This window comes from Semicossyphus pulcher, unplaced genomic scaffold, assembly GCF_022749685.1.
Source record: "Semicossyphus pulcher isolate SPU_LCO1_2020_fin unplaced genomic scaffold, fSemPul1.0.p SCAF_14, whole genome shotgun sequence".
Classification (NCBI taxonomy): Eukaryota; Metazoa; Chordata; class Actinopteri; order Labriformes; family Labridae; genus Semicossyphus; species Semicossyphus pulcher.
Genome location: NW_027211648.1, coordinates 27,704,413 through 27,724,314, shown reverse-complemented (window position 1 = coordinate 27,724,314; position 19,902 = coordinate 27,704,413). Strand labels below are relative to the sequence as shown.

General features: G+C 40.6%; 2 protein-coding genes and 1 pseudogene across 3 annotated transcripts in view; all 3 read right to left on the bottom strand.

The window, feature by feature from the left end:
- Positions 1–891: 891 nt before the first annotated feature.
- On the bottom strand, positions 892–18,765 carry LOC138591647 (interferon-inducible GTPase 5-like). 2 transcript variants are annotated; one of them, XM_069662298.1, is made up of 3 exons: positions 18,687–18,765; positions 2,084–2,657; positions 892–1,860 (listed from the first exon to the last, which is right to left on the bottom strand). In XM_069662298.1, the coding sequence occupies exons 2-3, from the start codon at positions 2,640–2,642 to the stop codon at positions 1,220–1,222; spliced, it is 1,200 nt and encodes a 399-aa protein (XP_069518399.1). In that variant the 5' UTR covers positions 2,643–2,657; positions 18,687–18,765; the 3' UTR covers positions 892–1,219. The 2 variants fall into 2 exon arrangements, with proteins under 2 accessions (XP_069518399.1, XP_069518398.1); XM_069662297.1 differs by lacking the exon at positions 18,687–18,765 and adding an exon at positions 3,241–3,342.
- On the bottom strand, positions 5,759–8,871 carry LOC138591316 (interferon-inducible GTPase 5-like; annotated as a pseudogene).
- Positions 11,166–19,902, bottom strand: part of LOC138590764 (interferon-inducible GTPase 5-like) — a 35,421-nt gene continuing 26,684 nt past the window's right edge. Inside the window, exons 2-3 of the mRNA XM_069661122.1 lie at positions 17,539–18,112; positions 11,166–11,803 (exon numbers count right to left, since the gene is read on the bottom strand). Of these exons, the coding sequence (XP_069517223.1) occupies positions 11,166–11,803; positions 17,539–18,097 (1,197 nt within the window). The 5' untranslated portion in view covers positions 18,098–18,112. The remainder of the gene's footprint in view (positions 11,804–17,538; positions 18,113–19,902) is intronic.

The following is a 19,902-nucleotide window of genomic DNA, read 5'->3' as shown; positions in this document are numbered from 1 at the left end:
CAGCCGATGGAGACTTTCAAAATAAAAGAAAAGGTGCTTTAGATCCCTAATTTTAGAAAATAAGATCAAAATGTTTATTTTTATTTTATTTTAACCTTTATTTAATTGTTTGATATTGTTTCTAAAAACATCTGATGTTACATAATATGTAGTGAAAAATATGACATTTTCTTTTATTTAATAGCGTAACTTTAGTAAAACTAAAGAACACTTTTTATTCTGTACATATGTAATGGTATGTTGTATGTTTCGGTACCTACAGTATCTGTTACTTCAATGTACCAGCAATGTATTTTAATAATCTAAAGAAAAGGTTTATCAAAAAAGGAGTGATGAGGAAAAAGAAGAGACGTGCAGCAGCTTGTCTCATATTCTGTGCAGCACATATGTAAATGGTGGTGGATATAATGTTGGTATAATGATAATGTGGAGGTGTATCAGCTCACCTTGTATCACAATGCATTCTGGTGCAGTGACATTGATTTATTATTTAATAAGAAATGTATCATGAAGACCATCAACACGAGTAATAAAATGTTCACAAATAACAGCGGTGATAAAGCTTTGATAAGAATAATAAACAATTGAGACCTGTATTATTTCCTTTAAATTATGTTGTGGTGTAATTCAGCACTGTGGCCACTAGAGGGCAGTGAACGCTCATCACAGAATAAACTGACTGTTGGTTTAGAATAAAAATGGCCGTGGTGTTTCTTATATTCTGTCCTACCTTTGTGTACATAGTGATACATGGATCAGGGGCTCATACTGTTTGAGAAGTACGTGTTTATTATGAAAACTATGACTACTTCTACACAAACTATTATAACCTACAACATCAACATAAAGCACACAAATCAAAGTGTTTCATACCAAGACAGAACAACCAAATCAGCTCATTCTAATGACTTTATTTAAAGACTCAGGGACATCCATTCAACATGAAACTCTGACATCAACCATCATATTACCTGATTTGTACAAAGTACTGATATGTGCAGCTTGTTTACAGAGTGGTTTCTTATACACCGCTAAGAAATGACATGAAAATGTTGTCATAATAAACCGTTTATATGAAAATAAAAGTAATATACCAAAATAGAATAAAGACATGTTTTAATGTGCCTTAAGCTGAACGTTATTCAGTAATTTGTAGAAAATGTAAAGAGGCCATTGTATGAGTTGATCAGCTGCTTTAGAAATTATGTTCCTCACAATATCACACTGCAGGGTTCAAACCCAGAGCCCTTTTAAATACCATCTGTGCATCGTCAGCAAGCATGTTGAGAAATGAGCTGATACATTTGTAGGTTGTGACAAAAGAGAGGCCCATCGCTGCTGGGATTCCAAGTAATGGAACATATCTGGACCGTTCGTCTGCTGCCATTAATACGACTATGCTGAAACATTGAGCAACCACCTTCAATACAAGATCAGGGGTTATTTTTTTTGCCGCCAGTGGTGAAATGATGACTTTCATCAGATCTTTAAAAGGAACACCTGTGCCATCTTCCCATCTCTTCAGTGACGGGATATCAAGACCAAACCCAAACACATATCTCGTGACAAGACCAACCAGCAAGGCTACATCAACAGCAATGGAAAGCCTGGGACCTGCTACACCTGCTACACCTGCAGATAGAAGAGCAACGTATTTTATTTTGGAATGGAAAGCCTTTTTCTTCTTGTTGATCATGTCCAGGCTGATATTAGAAGATATGGCCAACAGCAGAGCATTTCTCTTGTGTTCAGGAAGTTCTCTCTCCAGTGTCTCTGCCAACAGAGGGAAATCATAGAGGCGGAGCTCAGAGCTGGACACCAGGAACACCTGAGGAGACTGGACACCTGCTGCCTGAAGACCTGAGTCACAGAAGGAACAAAAAATATGCTGATGAGCGAGTTTTTTTTCGTCCTATTGTTGTGATCTCAGAAAATTCATACAAATAAATACATCACTTATACTGAAATTAAGTTTTTGTATTTTCATTACTTAATTTGACTTTGACAATACATATTTATCCAAATGAGCTGCACAGAAGTAAAAACAGACACATTCTTCTTCACTGTTCTTTATGTCACTCACCTTGACGGCAGTTGTCCCTGATTTGTGTGAGAGTCCTTTCTGCACTGAACTCCCTCTGACTTCTTTCCTCATCACGTATGTTTTTGTCGATCTTTGAGCGAACAAAGTAAAACTTCTTCTTCATCCTCTGAAACTCCTGAGCCAGCTTCACATCATTTTCTCTGAAGCGATCAGCTGAGACGATGATGAAGAAGTCAAACTTTTCAAATCCAACAAGCTCCATGTTATCTGCAGCTGGATAATTGGTGGTGCCAATACCAGGAAGATCCCACAGTGTCACATTGGGGAAGTTTGGATGGGGGTACGGTGTAACCTCTACGGTGGTTCCTGCAGAACCAGTAGGGGCGGCTCCCTCGTCCCTGTTGTCTATGTCTCTTAAAGCATTAACTAAGGTGGATTTACCAGAGCCGCACTCTCCTGTGACGGCAATATTTAGAGGAGTGTTTTTCTCCTTTTCTAAATACTCCTGGATCTTTGCAACAGCTAAGGCCTGATTATTGTTTTGTAGAGCTTCTCTGATTTCTTGTTGTATTATTCTACTGTCAAATGGATCACCCATGGTGCTTCTTTAAAGCTGCAGTAAAAGAGAAGTTAAAAAGTCATTATTATCTTCTGGTGAATGTCAGGAAATGTTTTCACAACGATAATTTAACATCATGAACAAACAAAATGTGACAGAATGCAAATGACAAAGTGGTCGAACATCAACACGTTAAGCTGTTAGCAGATGCTCTGCATAAAATCAGTGATTTAATACTTCAGACAATTAAAGGTGGGGCTGAGTGAAAATGAAAACAGTTGAGTGATCTTCTACACAGACGCCCCTATGCTGCAACTGATGATAAGAATCAACAGAAATCTGCTCTCAATCAGACGAATCATCTTTACAGAACATCAGTGTTTTTACTTCCTTTAAAGTAAAACACTGTGATGCTGAATCATTTAACACCAGATCAGAGCACCATGCCAACGTGTGCAGGCTTACATCAATTCATGAGCTCTACAAAAAGCAGAGCTACTCATAGAGGAAGGTGACATCGATTCACATGAACATATAAGATAAGATAAGATATAAGATGAATGGATCGTCTATATCTCTTAGTACTGACTGTGATAAACAGCGAGAGGGCTTTTGCTAAATAACAGAGGTTACTCACCCTGGAGTCCTAAAGTTGAAACAGATGAGACAAAAGCAGATCACCCAATGAGTTACTTTGAGTTGTTCAGCAGCGAGAAACACACACACACACACACACACACACACAGAGAGAGAGAGAGAGAGAGAGAAACAGGCGAAGAGTTTTTTAGGGTCCAGCCCTTTAGACAGTAACCAATGAAAAAGTTCTTCTGTGAATCAGCTGACTTTCAAGAAACATGTTGATTTACAAGAAACATCTAAAGCTGCACCCTCACTCCCCCTGCAGGCCACTGAGAGCATGACCCAATATTAATGATATAATTCACCTCTTTTTCTCCTCATGGCTGCTACTGGGAATAATCCTTCCTGCTTTTGTTCATAAAAACTTTGCTCTGTTTGAAACCACTGATGTTGGGAGCCCTTATGAGGCCTTATTGAGACACTGTATGTTATAATATTGTGTGATACTTTCAACTTTCACTCTTCAGCTCTGAACAACTAATAAGCACCGCCATCATAACATTTGGCCGACAGCCACCTGAAGCCGGATAACTAACAGGTCAGACAAACAGATTTCCAAATGCTTAAATGAACCCACCCACTGACATTGGGTGCAGTCAGCAGGGGGGACATGTGTCAAACTATAAAATCAAAACACATTATAGTTAGTTCTTATCATGCTGATTTATGTCCATGTGTTGATTTTTCTGACAAGTTTACTTTAAATAAAATCAGTGACATCTTTTAAATCTCTTCTTTAATGTGATGTCGTCTTCTTATTGGCTTTTAAGTGTCTTTTTAACATTTTTATTTCACTTTATTCTCACTTTTTCATCTTTTAATTGCTCTAATCTCTTTTATTGCTTTTTTCTCTTACATTGCTTGTATTGCCTCTATTTCTTTTTATTGCTTATATTGCTTTTAAGTCTTTTATTGTTTTATTGCCCTTGCTGCTTTTATTTATTTATTTATTTTATTGCCCTTGCTGCTTTTATTTCTCTTCTTGCTTCATTTCTTGCTTTTACCTTGTTTAGTAACTTTATTTCTATTTATTGTTTCTACTTCTTCCTGCTTTGTCCCCTTGGTCTCGTGCCTGGTCATGTTGTGTGGGTTCTCCTGTTGTTGGGTTCTGTGCTTTGCTTGTTCTTGTGATTTCCTAGTTTTATGGTTTCGTTCTCAGAGCACTTTGTAAACTCTTGTTTTTAAAGGTGCTATATAAATAAAGTTATGATTATTATTATTATTATAAATAGTTATAAGATGCTGTAAAAACGATGATTGACAGCCATGGACAGATTATCATGACCACAGGCCCTGGGCAAAAACTCACCACAGGCCCTATCAAAACGCACCTGGTACATGCACAGTGCGTGTACTCTCACAGAACACAAGAATGTGGTCGCACAATAGCATGGGGAAATCAACAACCAGCACTGCATTAACATCCAGGTCCCCGGGAGGCAGCGCTGTAGCACTGCTAAAGTATGACAGTCACAACAAATGAAGGGTATTTGATGGACCAAAGCATCTTTAGCCTCTCTTTCTTCCTTTAGTTTGCTTTCGGCGACCCGCTGAGCATACGTTTCTGCATTTCAAAACATAAATACTTAAGACATAAAAAAAAAACGACATTCATTCTTAAGGCCAAGGGGCCCCCCATTGGCTCAGGGCCATGGGCATGTGTCTACTTTGCCCATGCGGTAATCCGTCTATGTTGACAGCTCTGTTGACAAATACGGCTCCTGCAGCCGATCTGTTCCAGATTAGCAGAGTAGAGGAGGAACAGCAAGAGGAAACGTAGCTGAAACAATCACGACAGTCATTGAAGTTTCCATATCTGTGAACGTTAACTTCAGACCAACACAAAGAAGCTGTTCTGCTGTCAAACACGCAGACGTGCAGGATCCTTGCTGTTTTATTCGGTTAGATTAGTGTGTGTTTTGGATAGCGGAAGTGGCTTCGGGGCTCCTGCCGATCTTTACTGCGCAACTCCAAACGATGTCACCATTGCAATACGGCAGTGCCTATCAATGGGGGTTATTTTGGCATCAATTTCATACAATGAGAGCAGATGGACATGCATCGTCCATCTTTATATACAGTCATACGTTTTAATAATTAATTAATTAATAAAAAACAAAAATTATAATAATAATTTAATAATGTACCAACAATGTATTTTAATAATCTCAAGAAAAAAAGGTTTATCAAAGAAGGAGTGATGAAGAAAAAGAAAAGACGTGCAGCAGCTTGTCTCATATTCTGTGCAGCACATATGTAAATGGTGGTGGATATAATGTTGGTATAATGATAATGTGGAGGTTTATCAGCTCACCTTGTATCACAATGCATTCTGGTGCAGTGACATTGATTTATTATTTAATAAGAAATGTATCATGAAGACCATCAACACGAGTAATAAAATGTTCATAAATAACAACAAAACTATGACGACTTCTACACTAACTATTATAACCTACGACATCAACATAAAGCACACAAATCAAAGTGTTTCATACCAAGACAGAACAACCAAATCAGCTCATTCTAATGACTTTATTTAAAGACTCAGGGACATCCATTCAACATGAAACTCTGACATCAACCATCATATTACCTGATTTGTACAAAGTACTGATATGTGCAGCTTGTTTACAGAGCGGTTTCTTATACAGCGCTAAGAAATGACATGAAAATGTTGAACAGCTCATTGTATCATAAACTGTTAATATGAAAGGAAAAGTAGAACAGAATAAAGACGAGTCTTTAGGTGCTTTAAGCTCAAAGTTATTCAGTAATATCTACAACAACAAAAAAATTGATTAAGTGCAAATATAGAAAGCATAGATATGTTGCCATCTACTTTTCTTTACTACTTGACAAAAATATATCAAAGCTCTTTTGTTCTCTGCAGTTTTAAATGTGTGTTGAATTCCAGGGTCATTCCCTTTACAATATCAATCTGCAGGGTTCAAACCCAGGGCCCTTTTGAACACCCTCTGTGCATCCTCAGCAAGTAAGTCAAGGATTAAGCTGAGACATTTGTAGGTTGTGACAAAAGAGAATCCCATTGATACTGGGATTCCAAGTAATGGAATGAATCTGGAGGCTTCCTCTGCTGCCATTAATACGACTATGCTGGAACATTGACCAAGCACCTTTATTAAAAGATCAGTAGTTATTTCTGCTGCTGCCAGAGGTGAAATGATGACTTTCTTCAGTTCTTCATAAGGAACACCTGTTTTATTGGCCAATCTCTTCAGTGACGGGATATCAAGACCAAACCCAAACACATATCTCGTGACAAGACCAACCAGCAAGGCTACATCAACACCAATAGAGAGCCCAGGAACTGGTGCAGCTGCTACACCTGCAGATAGAACAGCAACGTATTTTATTTGGGAATGGAAAGCCTGTTTCTTCTTGTTGATCATGTCCAGGCTGATATTGGGCATGGCCAACAGCAGAGCATCCCTCTTGTGTTCAGGAAGTTCTCTCTCCAGTGTCTCCTCCAACAGAGGGAAATCATAGAGGTGGAGCTCAAAGCTGGACACCAGGAACACCTGAGGAGACTGGACACCTGCTGCCTGAAGACCTGAGTCACAGAAGGAACAAAAAATATCCTGATGAGCCAGTTTTAGCTCTTTCTAGTTTTGTGATCTCAACAGAGTGTTTCTATTTCTATTCCTTCCTAATAGTTCAAAGTTTTAAGTGGCTCTCAAATTTTGACATTATTTAAATTCCCTTGATGAGACTAAAAGACACGACAAAGGAATATTAATCACACCCAACTTCTCAGTTTAAAATGTTCTCTATTTAAGAGAAAACTTACTGAAGCGTATTTCTGCATTAGAAAACAACCATAAATAAATAAGATTCACCCCTACACATTGATATACTAAATTAAACAGACGGAATCTTGAAACAAAGCAAAACGTGGCTGGTTGGAAGGAGAGGGAGACGGGGTTCCACAAAAGCTGAGACGGTGACGTCACTGTTCGTTCTTATATCCGCCGTCTTCGGACGCAGCCAACCACCTGCGGACGCTGATGAGGTGTCAGCCAATCAGCTCAAGGGACCTGCGCACACCTATTAACATACTCACTCACATACTAACTGAGGGCACAAATAACTCACAGTAATAATAATAAAAGAAAAAAACACATTACGACTATACAGTTGTAACATAAGTCATGGGTCTGGGGCTTTGTGGCTGCAGGTTTCTGAAGTCACAAAGTGTGACATGACGTCATGTTCTGCTTTATCAGTTTGCTGTTCGTTCACAGTAAACAGAAAGTTGTCTGACTTCTGTATTTTGAGAAATCAGTGTTTCACATTAAAGAAAACATTGAAGTCAGACAAACAAAATAGGCACCGAAGTAAAAACAGACACATTCATCTTCACTGTTCTTTATGTGTCACTCACCTTGAAGGCAGTTGTCCCTGATTTGTGTGAGAGTCCTTTCTGCATTTCCCTCATCACGTATGTTATTGTCGATCTTTGAGCGAACAAAGTAAAACTTCTTCTTCATCCTCTGAATCTCCTGAGCCAGCTTCACATCATTTTCTGTGAAGCGATCAGCTGAGATGATGATGAAGAAGTCAAACTTTTCAAATCCAACGAGCTACAGGTACTTTGCAGCTGGATAACTGGTGGTGCCAATACCAGGAAGATCCCACAGTGTAACATTGGGGAAGTTTGGATGGGGGTACGGTGTAACCTCTTTGGTGGTTTCTACACAATCAGTAGGAGCAGCTCTCTCATCGCTGTTCTCTATGCCTCTTAAAGCATTAACTAAGGTGGATTTACCAGAGCCGCACTCTCCTGTGACGGCAATATTTAGAGGAATCTTTTTCTCCTTTTCTAAATACTCCTGGATCTCTGCAAAAGCTAAGGCCTGATTATTGTTTTGTAGAGCTTCTCTGACTTCTTGTTGTATGTCTCTACGACCAAATAGATTACCCATGGTGCTTCTTTAAAGCTGCAGTAAAAGAGAAGTTTAAAAGTCATTATTATCTTCTGCTGAATGTTAGGAAATGTTTTCACAACGATAATTTAACATCATGAACAAACAAAATGTGACAGAATGCAAATGACAAAGTGGTCGAACATCAACACGTTAAGCTGTTAGCAGATGCTCTGCATAAAATCAGTGATTTAATACTTCAGACAATTCAAGGTGGGGCTGAGTGAAAATGAAAACAGTTGAGTGATCTTCTACACAGACGCCCCTATGCTGCAACTGATGATAAGAATCAACAGAAATCTGCTCTCAATCAGACGAATCATCTTTACAGAACATCAGTGTTTTTACTTCCTTTAAAGTAAAACACTGTGATGCTGAATCATTTAACACCAGATCAGAGCACCATGCCAACGTGTGCAGGCTTACATCAATTCATGAGCTCTACAAAAAGCAGAGCTACTCATAGAGGAAGGTGACATCGATTCACATTAAAATATAAGATAAGATAAGATATAAGATGAATGGATCGTCTATATCTCTTAGTACTGACTGTGATAAACAGCGAGAGGGCTTTTGCTAATGTTAGAGGTTACTCACCCTGGAGTCCTAAAGTTGAAACAGATGAGACAAAAGCAGATCACCCTATGAGTTACTTTGAGTTGTTCAGCAGCGAGAAACACACACACACAGAGAGAGAGAGGAACAGGCGAAGAGTTTTTTAGGGTCCAGCCCTTTAGACAGTAACCAATGAAAAAGTTCTTCTGTGAATCAGCTGACTTTCAAGAAACATGTTGATTTACAAGAAACATCTAAAGCTGCACTCTCACTCCCCCTGCAGGCCACTAAGATCATGACCCAATATTTATGATGTAATTCACCTCTTTTTCTCCTCATGGCTGCTACTGGGAATAATCCTTCCTGCTTTTGTTCATAAAAACTTTGCTCTGTTTGAAACCACTGATGTTGGGAGCCCTTATGAGGCCTTATTGAGACACTGTATGTTATAATATTGTGTGATACTTTCAACTTTCACTCTTCAGCTCTGAACAACTAATAAGCACCGTCATCATAACATTTGGCCGACAGCCACCTGAAGCCGGATAACTAACAGGTCAGACAGATTTCTAAAATGAACCCACCCACGCCTCCTTATCCACTGAGACACTTGGCTGTCGCTGTCTGTGGTGAGTCCACCAAACAAACAGGGCAACAGTTTGTGCTATGAAACCAAAAGGCTAAATCAGGTGTTCAGTGACGTGAAGTGTTTGCTGTGAGACCGGCTCTCATGTCCCCTCTCCTCCGTCTCTATTAAAGTCCTTCCTCAGCTGTTTGTGAGCAACAAGGGGGACGTAGACGTGGAGGAAAACTATTCAAAATGCTGTTTTTTAAAGGTTTAACTCCAGCTTTTCTTTCCAGTTACATCAAACACCTCCTCTTATCACCTGCAAAATAAGATAAGAAGAATGAGCTCAAGGTGTAGCCTGTATTCAGCTAAAATGTGATCAAAATACTTAATAATTCTGAGTATTACACGTCAGACTGAACACAGAATCTATTTTAATATCAGCGTGAGAACTTTCCTCTCAGAAGCTTTTTAAGTGTGTGCATCGAGGCGACGTCTTTCTTCTCATCTTGTATCATTGTCTTTGTTCATGAAGGTCTCTGAGCTGAAGCTCCAATAAAGTTGTGTACTGTTGGGTCACAATGACACAGCTGAAATGTGAATTATAAACAAGTATGTGTGGTAGCTGCTGAGAGGGTGAAATAAGTCTTAGGGCCACTTTGTTGACTCAGACTTACTTTATCAAGAAAAATGAAGTTTTCAGATATTTTAAAGAACAGATGCTTAAATGTTTCATAAAATTCAGAGTTCATAAATTCATTAAGTCATATTTTCATTATTATACAACAGATGAAGACTTTCAAAGAACATTTCTTTAATTTGGATCAATAATTGAAAAACAGAACATGTTTGATCTTTTAATATTGTTTCTAAAAACAGGACATTTTCTGATTCGTGATGATGTTTGGGCTGCACGATGGTGCAGCGGCTAACACTGTCGCCTCGCAGCAAGAAGGTTACGTTTGTAACCAGGTACTTGTGAGGTGAAAAACAGGACAGGTTCTTTTATTTAATAGAGTAACTTTAGTAAAACTAAAGAACACTTTTTATATGTAATGGTATGTTGTATGTTTCGGTACCTACAGTATCTGTTACTTCAATGTACCAACAATGTATTCTAATAATCTCAAGAAAAAAAGGTTTATCAAAAAAGGAGTGATGAAGAAAAAGAAAAGACGGGCAGCAGCTTGTCTCATATTCTGTGCAGCACATATGTAAATGGTGGTGGATATAATGTTGGTATAATGATAATGTGGAGGTGTATCAGCTCACCTTGTATCACAATGCATTCTGGTGCATCATTAATATCATCAACACAAGTGACAAAATGTTTTGCCAAAACTATGACTACTTCTACACAAACTATTATAACCTACAACATCAACAATAAAGCACACAAATCAAAGTGTTTCATACCAAGACAGAACAACCAAATCAGCTCATTCTAATGACTTTATTTAAAGACTCAGGGACATCCATTCAACATGAAACTCTGACATCAACCATCATATTACCTGATTTGTACAAAGTACTGATATGTGCAGCTTGTTTACAGAGCGGTTTCTTATACAGCGCTAAGAAATGACTTTGAGAAAATGTTGAACAGCTCTTTGCATTATAAACTGTTTATATGAAAGGAAAAGTAGAACAGAATAAAGACGAGTCTTTAGGTGCTTTAAGCTCAAAGTTATTCGGTAATACATACCAAAAGAAAATCGATTAACTGCAAATATAGAAAATATGGATATATTGTCATCTACTATTATATAATTTAATATTTTAAATAAATAAAGCTCTTTTGTTCTCTGCATTTTTAAATGTGTCTTTAAATCCAGGGTCATTCCCTTTACAATATCACTCTGCAGGGTTCAAACCCAGCGCCCTTTTAAACACCATCCGTGCGTCGTCTGCAACCATGTCAAGGACTGTGCTGAGACATCGGTAGGTTGTGACAAAAAAGAGGCCCATCGCTGCTGGGATTCCAAGTATTAGAATGAATCTGGACCGTTCCTCTGCTGCCATTAATACGACTATGCTGGAACATTGAGCAACCACCTTCAATACAAGATCAGGGGTTATTTTTTTGGCTGCCAGAGGTGAAATGATGACTTTCATCAGATATTTAAAAGGAACACCTGTTTTATTGGGCAATCTCTTCAGTGACGTAATATCGAGACCAAACACAAGCACATATCTCGTGACAAGACCAACCAGCAAGACTACATCAACACCAATAGAGAGCCCAGGAACTGGTACAGCTGCTACACCTGCAGATAGAAGAGCAAAGTATTTTATTTGGGAATGGAAAGCCTGTTTCTTCTTGTTGATCATGTCCAGGCTGATATTGGGCATGGCCAACAGCAGAGCATCCCTCTTGTGTTCAGGAAGTTCTCTCTCCAGTGTCTCCTCCAACAGAGGGAAATCATAGAGGTGGAGCTCAAAGCTGGACACCAGGAACACCTGAGGAGACTGGACACCTGCTGCCTGAAGACCTGAGTCACAGAAGGAACAAAAAATATCCTGATGAGCGAGTTTGTTTCTTCTGAGTTGTGCGATCTCAACAGAGAATTGCTACAATTAAATACACTAACTATACTGGTCTACTAACGACTCTCTTCGGATTTTTGGACACCAAGTTGTATGAAATACTTACGAGTAGTGTAGTGGATGCAAAGCTGTTAGCTTACTGAACGAGACCTGTGGTCGGACTTCTGGCCGGTACCAAAAAAAAATAGGATTTCCGGTGAGATGCCAGGGTCATGAAACCAAAAAGTTTTACCTTACAAAAACAACACGGAAGCCATGGTGATCCATTACCAACACAAAATCATCATCCTAGGATTTCAAATACTTTGCCGTTTTTTGGAACTATTTTCTCTCTTGAACAATCCAGTATCACTACGCCTGTGGCAGGCTAGTTTCTCAGGTGACGTGATCTATCGGCTGTTTGTAAGACAATTGGTAACTTGGGAGACGACGTTTTGACGAAGTATGTCAAAATACTAAGCCTGTTTTGTCCTCACAAATACATTTCAATCAGGAGAGACTTAATACGTTTGAACAATTATTTATTTACAAGTTGAAATGAAATGTGCAAAGTCTTTGGCGATTAGACTCCATCGTGATGTCATCGTGTGCGGGAGGGGTGTAGAGGCCGAGAGCAGGATAGGATACCCCCCCGATGGAGTCTAGACACTGGTGGTGATGATGGTGAAGAGAGGATGCAGGATGAGCTGAGCTGACTGGACACTGATGAAAAGGATGGAGGTGACTGGGGTGGAGGAGGGTCGCAATAATCGTCTGAAACGTTGAGCAGACTGCGGAAGAGAGAGGAGCAGATTTAAAGTTTGACAGCAGTAAGATGATTGGTTCACAGACGTCGTGTCTAACTCTGGTTGGTTAATGCTTAAATGGAAACGCCCATAATCAGCTGATCGCGAAACAGGAACAGAGAGGGCAAAGAGAGAGAGTGTAGAATGAATGAAGTTAATGATGAATGAATGAATGAGAACAGTCTTCCTGCTTGAACTTTCGCTCAGCTACATTTCAATCAGGAGAGACTTAATACGTTTGAACAATTATTTATTTACAAGTTGAAATGAAATGTGCAAAGTCTTTGGCGATTAGACTCCATCGTGATGTCATCGTGAGCTGGAGGGGTGTAGAGGCTGAGAGCAGGATAGGATACCCCCCCAAAACAATGAGAAGAAATAACGGGAAGCATATACTCACTTTTGATGAAGCAGGCCTTACCTTACCGGGTTGTAACGGGATTCTAAGAAGAGTTAAAGAATTAAGCACAGAGAGCGTGAATAATTGATATACATTATGAAACAATAATTAGACATTTACATTCACATTAATAGCCAGTAATTGGCCGTGCAAGAGTGAGATCACAAGACATGAAGCCAGCGATTGGCCGTGCAAGAGTGAGGTCATGAGACCTTGGCCAGCGATTGACCGTGCATGATGAGGTCACGATAGACCTTGGCCAGCGATTGGCCGTGCAAGAGTGAGGTCATGAGACCTTGGCCAGCGATTGACCGTGCATGATGAGGTCACGATAGACCTTGGCCAGCGATTGACCATGCATGAGGGGGTCACGATAGACCTTGACCAGCGATTAGCCATTCATGAGGGGGTCACGATAGACCTGGACCAGCGATTGGCCGTGCATGATGAGGTCACGATAGACCTATGTGAGGTGTATGCTGGTCCGATGACCTGATCGAGCCGCTAAGGCTGAGTGTTAAAGGTCATATGACCCTAAGCTGACGGTGGCCGAATAGCTCATACGTGAGGTGCGGGATGAAACCTATATGATCTACGTGTTTTAACCAAGTGTATGGTGCGTGTACGTGCCCTCCCCCGCCATGAGACCTTGTGACAATACGCAACGGTGAACCTCAACCCATAGCAACACCGCATGTACCATCACCACCAGTTATATGAAAAGCTTACCAGAATTCAGGGTTTCAGAGATCTTTGATTTGCGAGAACGGTGCCGATATCATAAGAAGTGTAGGCCGAGGAAGACCAGCGCCCGAGTTGTTGCAGAGAGGATGATGAGATGCCTTGATTGGTAGCAGTAGTGCAGCACCTATTCTAAAAGAATGCCCTGAATAATGCTGAGGGGATAAATTGATTTTGAGGAGCACTTGTTTTAGATGAGATTAAACCAAGATTTTGAAAGAGGGGAGTTCCCAGGAGTTAGGAATAGAGGAGACTTGGCGTTAGTAGGGGGTCTGACTAAAAGGAATTTGATCATGGATTTAAAGGGGCAAAAGAGTGTTCCTGTGCGAGCCACAATGACTGAACAGGACCCATTACATTTAGTATCCTTAAGATCAACACAATAGTGACTAGAATGAAAGGCTAAATCAGAGAAAGAAATATTCTTATTGGGATTAAAAGATTGAAAGGAAGTTGTCGTGAATTCACCAGCTCTGAGAAATGCATAAAAAGCCATGGAAAATACTGCCTCGAGCAGAGCGTCAACGTAAGGAGATGAGAACCCTTTTCTAAGTTCAGATAACATGCTGTGAAGAACGGACAAAGTAATAGGCCTCCTGCGGTCTGCAACAGGAGGGGAGACTTTAGCAATGCCCTTTAACAAAATTTTAATAGCAGGATTCGAAAATAAACTAGGAAAAGAGGGATCATAACATCTGACGTTAAACTGGATTCCTGCAAGTAATCCTCTAATATACTGAGGTTTAAAGTGTCTAACATCCATATAATAGCCTATGAAAGCACAAATGGTGTTAATGTGAACAGGTTTGAGAGGCATACATATTGAAACACAAAACAAGGCAAAAGTACTCCATGCAAAATCATATGTTTTTAAAGTGGAGGGGGCTAAACCTTTGCTCATATAATATTTGGATGACTCTAAATAGCTGATCATGGGGCCATGATTTAGAACAGAGTTAGCTGTTGAAGGGGCGGAACTTGAATAGGAAATGGGCTGGCTTCGTGGCAGATGCTCCGGAAGATCTGAAAGTTAAAGCGTGAGAGAGAGTCAGCAAGTTTATTGTAATGCCCGGGCACGTGACGGGCCGTGATTATGAAGTTGTGAGTTATGGACGACCATGTGATGCTTCTCAGGAATGGCATGATATCTTTAGAAGAGGAGCACCCTCTGTTGATCATGCTGACAACAGCTTGATTATCACAAAGCACTGAGATACGTTTGCGTTTCCAATGCTGACCCCACACGTGACATGCAACTGCAACGGGGTAAATTTTGTACAGCGCTGAGGACTGATCGAATTCGGAGAAAGCGGGAGGCCAGTGATCAGCGAACCACTGTCCTTGAAAGAAACCCCCAAAACCCACGGATGGAGCGGCATCCGTGAAAAACTTCAAGGAGTCAGAAGAATGTACCAAGTCATCATAGAAGAAGGTTATGCCATTCCAGTGCTCGAGCAGCAGGGACCAAAAACTCAGGTCGGAGCGGCACCCTTCATCTAATGATATGACGTCATCTCTAGTAAACGAGATATGAAAGACCGCCCTTGAGGGATAACGCGCATGGCAAAGTTAAGATGCCCTAGAAGGGAAAGTAACTGCTGCTTTGTGATGTACTCAGCTGCGCAGTACGATTTTGAAATATCACGAATGCGCTGTAGTTTGTCGGCTGGGAGCGACGCTTTCATTTCGATAGTATCCGGCGTGATACCAAGAAACTCTAGACGTGTGTCAGGACCTACAGTTTTCTCTTCTGAGAGAGGAACGCCAAGAACCTGGAAGCAATGTTTTAGTTTTCCTAAAGAGGAGCCTGAGCCATCGTGAGGAGGATCTATCAGGAGGAAGTCATCAAGCAGATGAAGAACGGAGGGAACCCTGAATTGGTTTAATAGGATCCAGCAAAGCGCCTCAGAAACAAGGTTGAATATGCACGGGCTACTTCTACACCCGAATGTCAGGCGCACGGCGAAGTAGTACTCTGAATCCCACCTGATGCCGAAAAGAGGCCATTGAGACGGATGAATGGGGACAATTTTGAATGCGTAGGTGATATCTGCTTTGGAGAGCCACGCGCCTTGCCCTGCTAAATTTATCAATTTGATGGCGTTATCGACTGATGCGTAGTGAAGAGAAAAAGGTTCAGGCGGAATAAGACTGTTAACGCTCGCAACGGGGCCGGAGCGCGGCGCGGACAGGTCGAAAATTAACCTTTTCTTCCCTGAATATTTCCTTGTAGCTACACCTATGGGGCACTCTGGTGAAGGCAGGATAAGGCTGACTAGATTAATGTCTTTGCCATCTAAGATTTTAGACCTTAACCGGGGAGATATGTACGCTGATTGAGGAATGTAAGGGCTACCTAAAATAGGAGCTGGAACAGCCATGGCGAGTGAATGTGCTGAAGCTTCAATCCAAGTGATAGTGGATGGCTGACTTGGCGTAGTGACATCCAGCATTGAAGTGCCCGAATTTGCAGAAGTTGTAGCAGAGGAAGAAGTGGCAGATGAAGCGTTCTCCAGAGCACGAAGGCGTGCGTCGATATTACCCATAGATTTATTCAGAGCCTGTAAGGTGGAGACTAAGAAACTATCAGAGGATGAGTGTCTTGGATTAGTCGGTTCTGCGTGAGAGGGGGACCGGCAAGAGACATTTCTCCTCTTGGGCTGAGGAGCTTGCGAGGGACCTGATTTCCTCGTTCTTTTCCGACCGCGAGTTGGTACAGGAGAGGAGATGATGGAAGCAGCCGGTTGCTCGGCGCGATATCAGCATTCTCCCAGTTCGTAATTTGATAATTCCGCCAACTCGCGGAGCTGGGAGAGAGAAATACCTGGTGCTGGAGTGATGCCACGACCATGAAGCTGAGACATAAGGAATCCTGCCTCGCCTTTTGATGGACTGTCACGAACTGCAAGGCGAGCGCTCCTGCGCAGGCTGTCCGGGGAGATGGAAGCTATCTCCGGCAACACATCGCCTCCTAGATCAGGATCCTCCGCGAGTTGATCGAGGTCAGAGTCGGACATTGGAGGAAAATGAAACAACGAGATGCAACAAAGGGTGAGTAGGAAATGTTCCATTCGCAATAATCGTCTGAAACGATGAGCAGACTGCGGAAGAGAGAGGAGCAGATTTAAAGTTTGACAGCAGTAAGATGATTGGTTCACAGACGTCGTGTCTAACTCTGGTTGGTTAATGCTTAAATGGAAACGCCCATAATCAGCTGATCGCGAAACAGGAACAGAGGGGGGAAAGAGAGTGTAGAATGAATGAAGTTAATGATGAATGAATGAATGAGAACAGTCTTCCTGCTTGAACTTTCGCTAAGCTACATTTTGTGTAACAATGAAACAGAACCTGAGCAGTTCCTTTTAGTATTTAATCACTGCTTAGGGTGCTTAATTATTCATCATGTGCACCATAATCTAAAGGTTATTTTATTATTATTTGTATATCTTGTGGCACCATGTGCTTTAATTTAATCCTCACTGAAATGTTTATCAAGAAGGAGAAGATGACCTTCTAGGATCATGGGTCTGGGGCTTTGTGGCTGCAGGTTTCTGAAGTCACAAAGTGCGACATGACGTCATGTTCTGCTTTATCAGTTTGCTGTTCGTTCACAGTAAACAGAAAGTTGTCTGACTTCTGTATTTTGAGAAATCAATGTTTCAGATTAAAGAAAACATTGAAGTCAGACAAACAAAATAGGCACAGAAGTAAAAACAGACACATTCATCTTCACTGTTCTTTATGTGTCACTCACCTTGAAGGCAGTTGTCCCTGATTTGTGTGAGAGTCCTTTCTGCACTGAACTCCCTCTGACTTCTTTCCTCGTCACGTATGTTATTGTCGATCTTTGAGCAAACAAAGTAAAACTTCTTCTTCATCCTCTGAATCTCCTGAGCCAGCTTCACATCATTTTCTCTGAAGCGATCAGCTGAGATGATGATGAAGAAGTCAAACTTTTCAAATCCAACATACTTCAGGTACTTGGCAGCTGGATAACTGGTGGTGCCAATACCAGGAAGATCCCACAGTGTAACATTGGGGTAGTTTGGATGGGGGTACAATGTAACCTTCTTTGTGGTTTCTACAGAACCAGCAGGGGCGGCTCCCTCATCACTGTTCTGTATCTCTCTTAAAGCATTAACAAAGGTGGATTTACCAGAGCCAGACTCTCCTGTGACGGCAATATTTAGAGGAATCTTTTTCTCCTTTTCTAAATACTCCTGGATCTTTGCAAAAGCTAAGGTCTGATTATTGTTTTGTAGAGCTTCTCTGATTTCTTGTTGTATTTCTCTACGACTAAATAGATTACCCATGGTGCTTCTTTAAAGCTGCACTAAAAGAGAAGTTAAAAGGTCATTATTATCTTCTGGTGAATTTTAGGAAATGTTTTCACAACGATAATTTAATTATTTAATTATATTTATGCACAAACAAATTAGTGGTAGTACATCAACACGTTAAGCTGTTAGCAGATGCTCTGCATAAAATCAGCGATTTAATACTTCAGACAATTCAAGGTGGGGCTTAGTGAAAATGAAAACAGTTGAGTGATCTTCTACACAGACGCCCCTATGCTGCAACTGATGATAAGAATCAACAGAAATCTGCTCTCAATCAGACGAATCATCTTTACAGAACATCAGTGTTTTTACTTCCTTTAAAGTAAAACACTGTGATGCTGAATCATTTAACACCAGATCAGAGCACCATGCCAACGTGTGCAGGCTTACATCAATTCATGAGCTCTACAAAAAGCAGAGCTACTCATAGAGAAAGGTGACATCGATTCACATGAAAATATAAGATAAGATAAGATATAAGATGAATGGATCGTCTATATCTCTTAGTACTGACTGTGATAAACAGCGAGAGGGCTTTTGCTAAATAACAGAGGTTACTCACCCTGGAGATCTAATGTAAAAACAGAAGAGACAAGCAGATCACCCTTTGAGTTACTTTGAGTTATTCAGTAGCGAGAAACACACACACTTTCTTTACTCCTATAGAAAACAGTAAAAGAGTTTATCAGAGTCCAGAGAGTGCAGCCCTTTAAACGGTAACCAATGGAAAAAGTCCCTTGGTTAAATAAGCAATATTTGTAAATCAGCTAATTTCAAGAAACGTGCTTATTTACAAGTAACAAAAGCTGCACGCACTCACTTCCCCTGCAGGCTACTAAGAGCATGTGTCACAGGTGTAAAGTGCCCGGGTCAGTATGAAACAACCCTTTCTGTTGGGGAGCAGCAACACCAAACAACAATACCAGTCAAGGATAAAACATGAAATATTCTTTATTACAAAAACAACTAAAAACACATTAATGAAAAAAAGATACTCAGGAGGATCAAAGTAAAAGAGTCCAACAGTCTCTGTCCACTGGTTTCCAACTTGTAGATGCAGGTGAGTCAGGTCACAGTCGAGCCGATTTCCCATCAAGTTAAGGTAGGACAAACAAGAGATCAACTACACTAACCAGTCTTTTTTAGTTGTAATAACTTAATTTGGATAAACAATGAATTGTGGATGGGAATGGAATTCATAAAAATATAACACAGCACACTTGGGGCCCTATTTAGACAGCGGAAGGCGCACAGTCTAAGTGATTAAGGGCGTGTCTGACGCACTTTTGCTTGTTACACTGCGCACAATCTGGGCGCAAAGCAAGGCACAAGGCGCAAAGAGGTTGGCTCAAGTCCCTGGATTATTCATAGGCATGTTTTCATTACATAAATCAAACCAATCAGAGCTCTCGTTCCCTTTAAGAGCCTGGTGTGCCTGCAGGCAGGCGTGTTGCTATTTACACAGCGGATTTTAGTCTTTCTTCTTATATAAACCGGACCCCGACCAGCATATTTAACTGCCTTGTGCGTAAATGTACGCTGTGTACATTTACGCACAAGGCACAGCAGCATAACATTAATTATTTAAATCTCCAGACGGACAGGATCTTATGTTTATTAAAGTTCTGTGTACTGACCATCAAAGAGAAGTTGGCTGTAAATGTTTATTTACTTATTGTTGCTGCTGGATCACATGGCTGTATTCTGTCCGTGTGTAGTGGAGACTGGACAGTGTATTAATATATGTGGGCACAATTGTCGGTGCCACAGGTAGTTAT

Bases quoted from the DNA above. Each gene is read 5' to 3' on its own strand.
- LOC138591647 (XM_069662298.1), bottom strand. From the start codon at position 2,642: ATGGGTGATCCATTTGACAGTAGAATAATACAACAAGAAATCAGAGAA. The intron at 1,861-2,083 runs GTGAGTGACATA...TCTGTGACTCAG, and splicing joins CAGGGACAACTGCCGTCAAG to GTCTTCAGGCAGCAGGTGTC.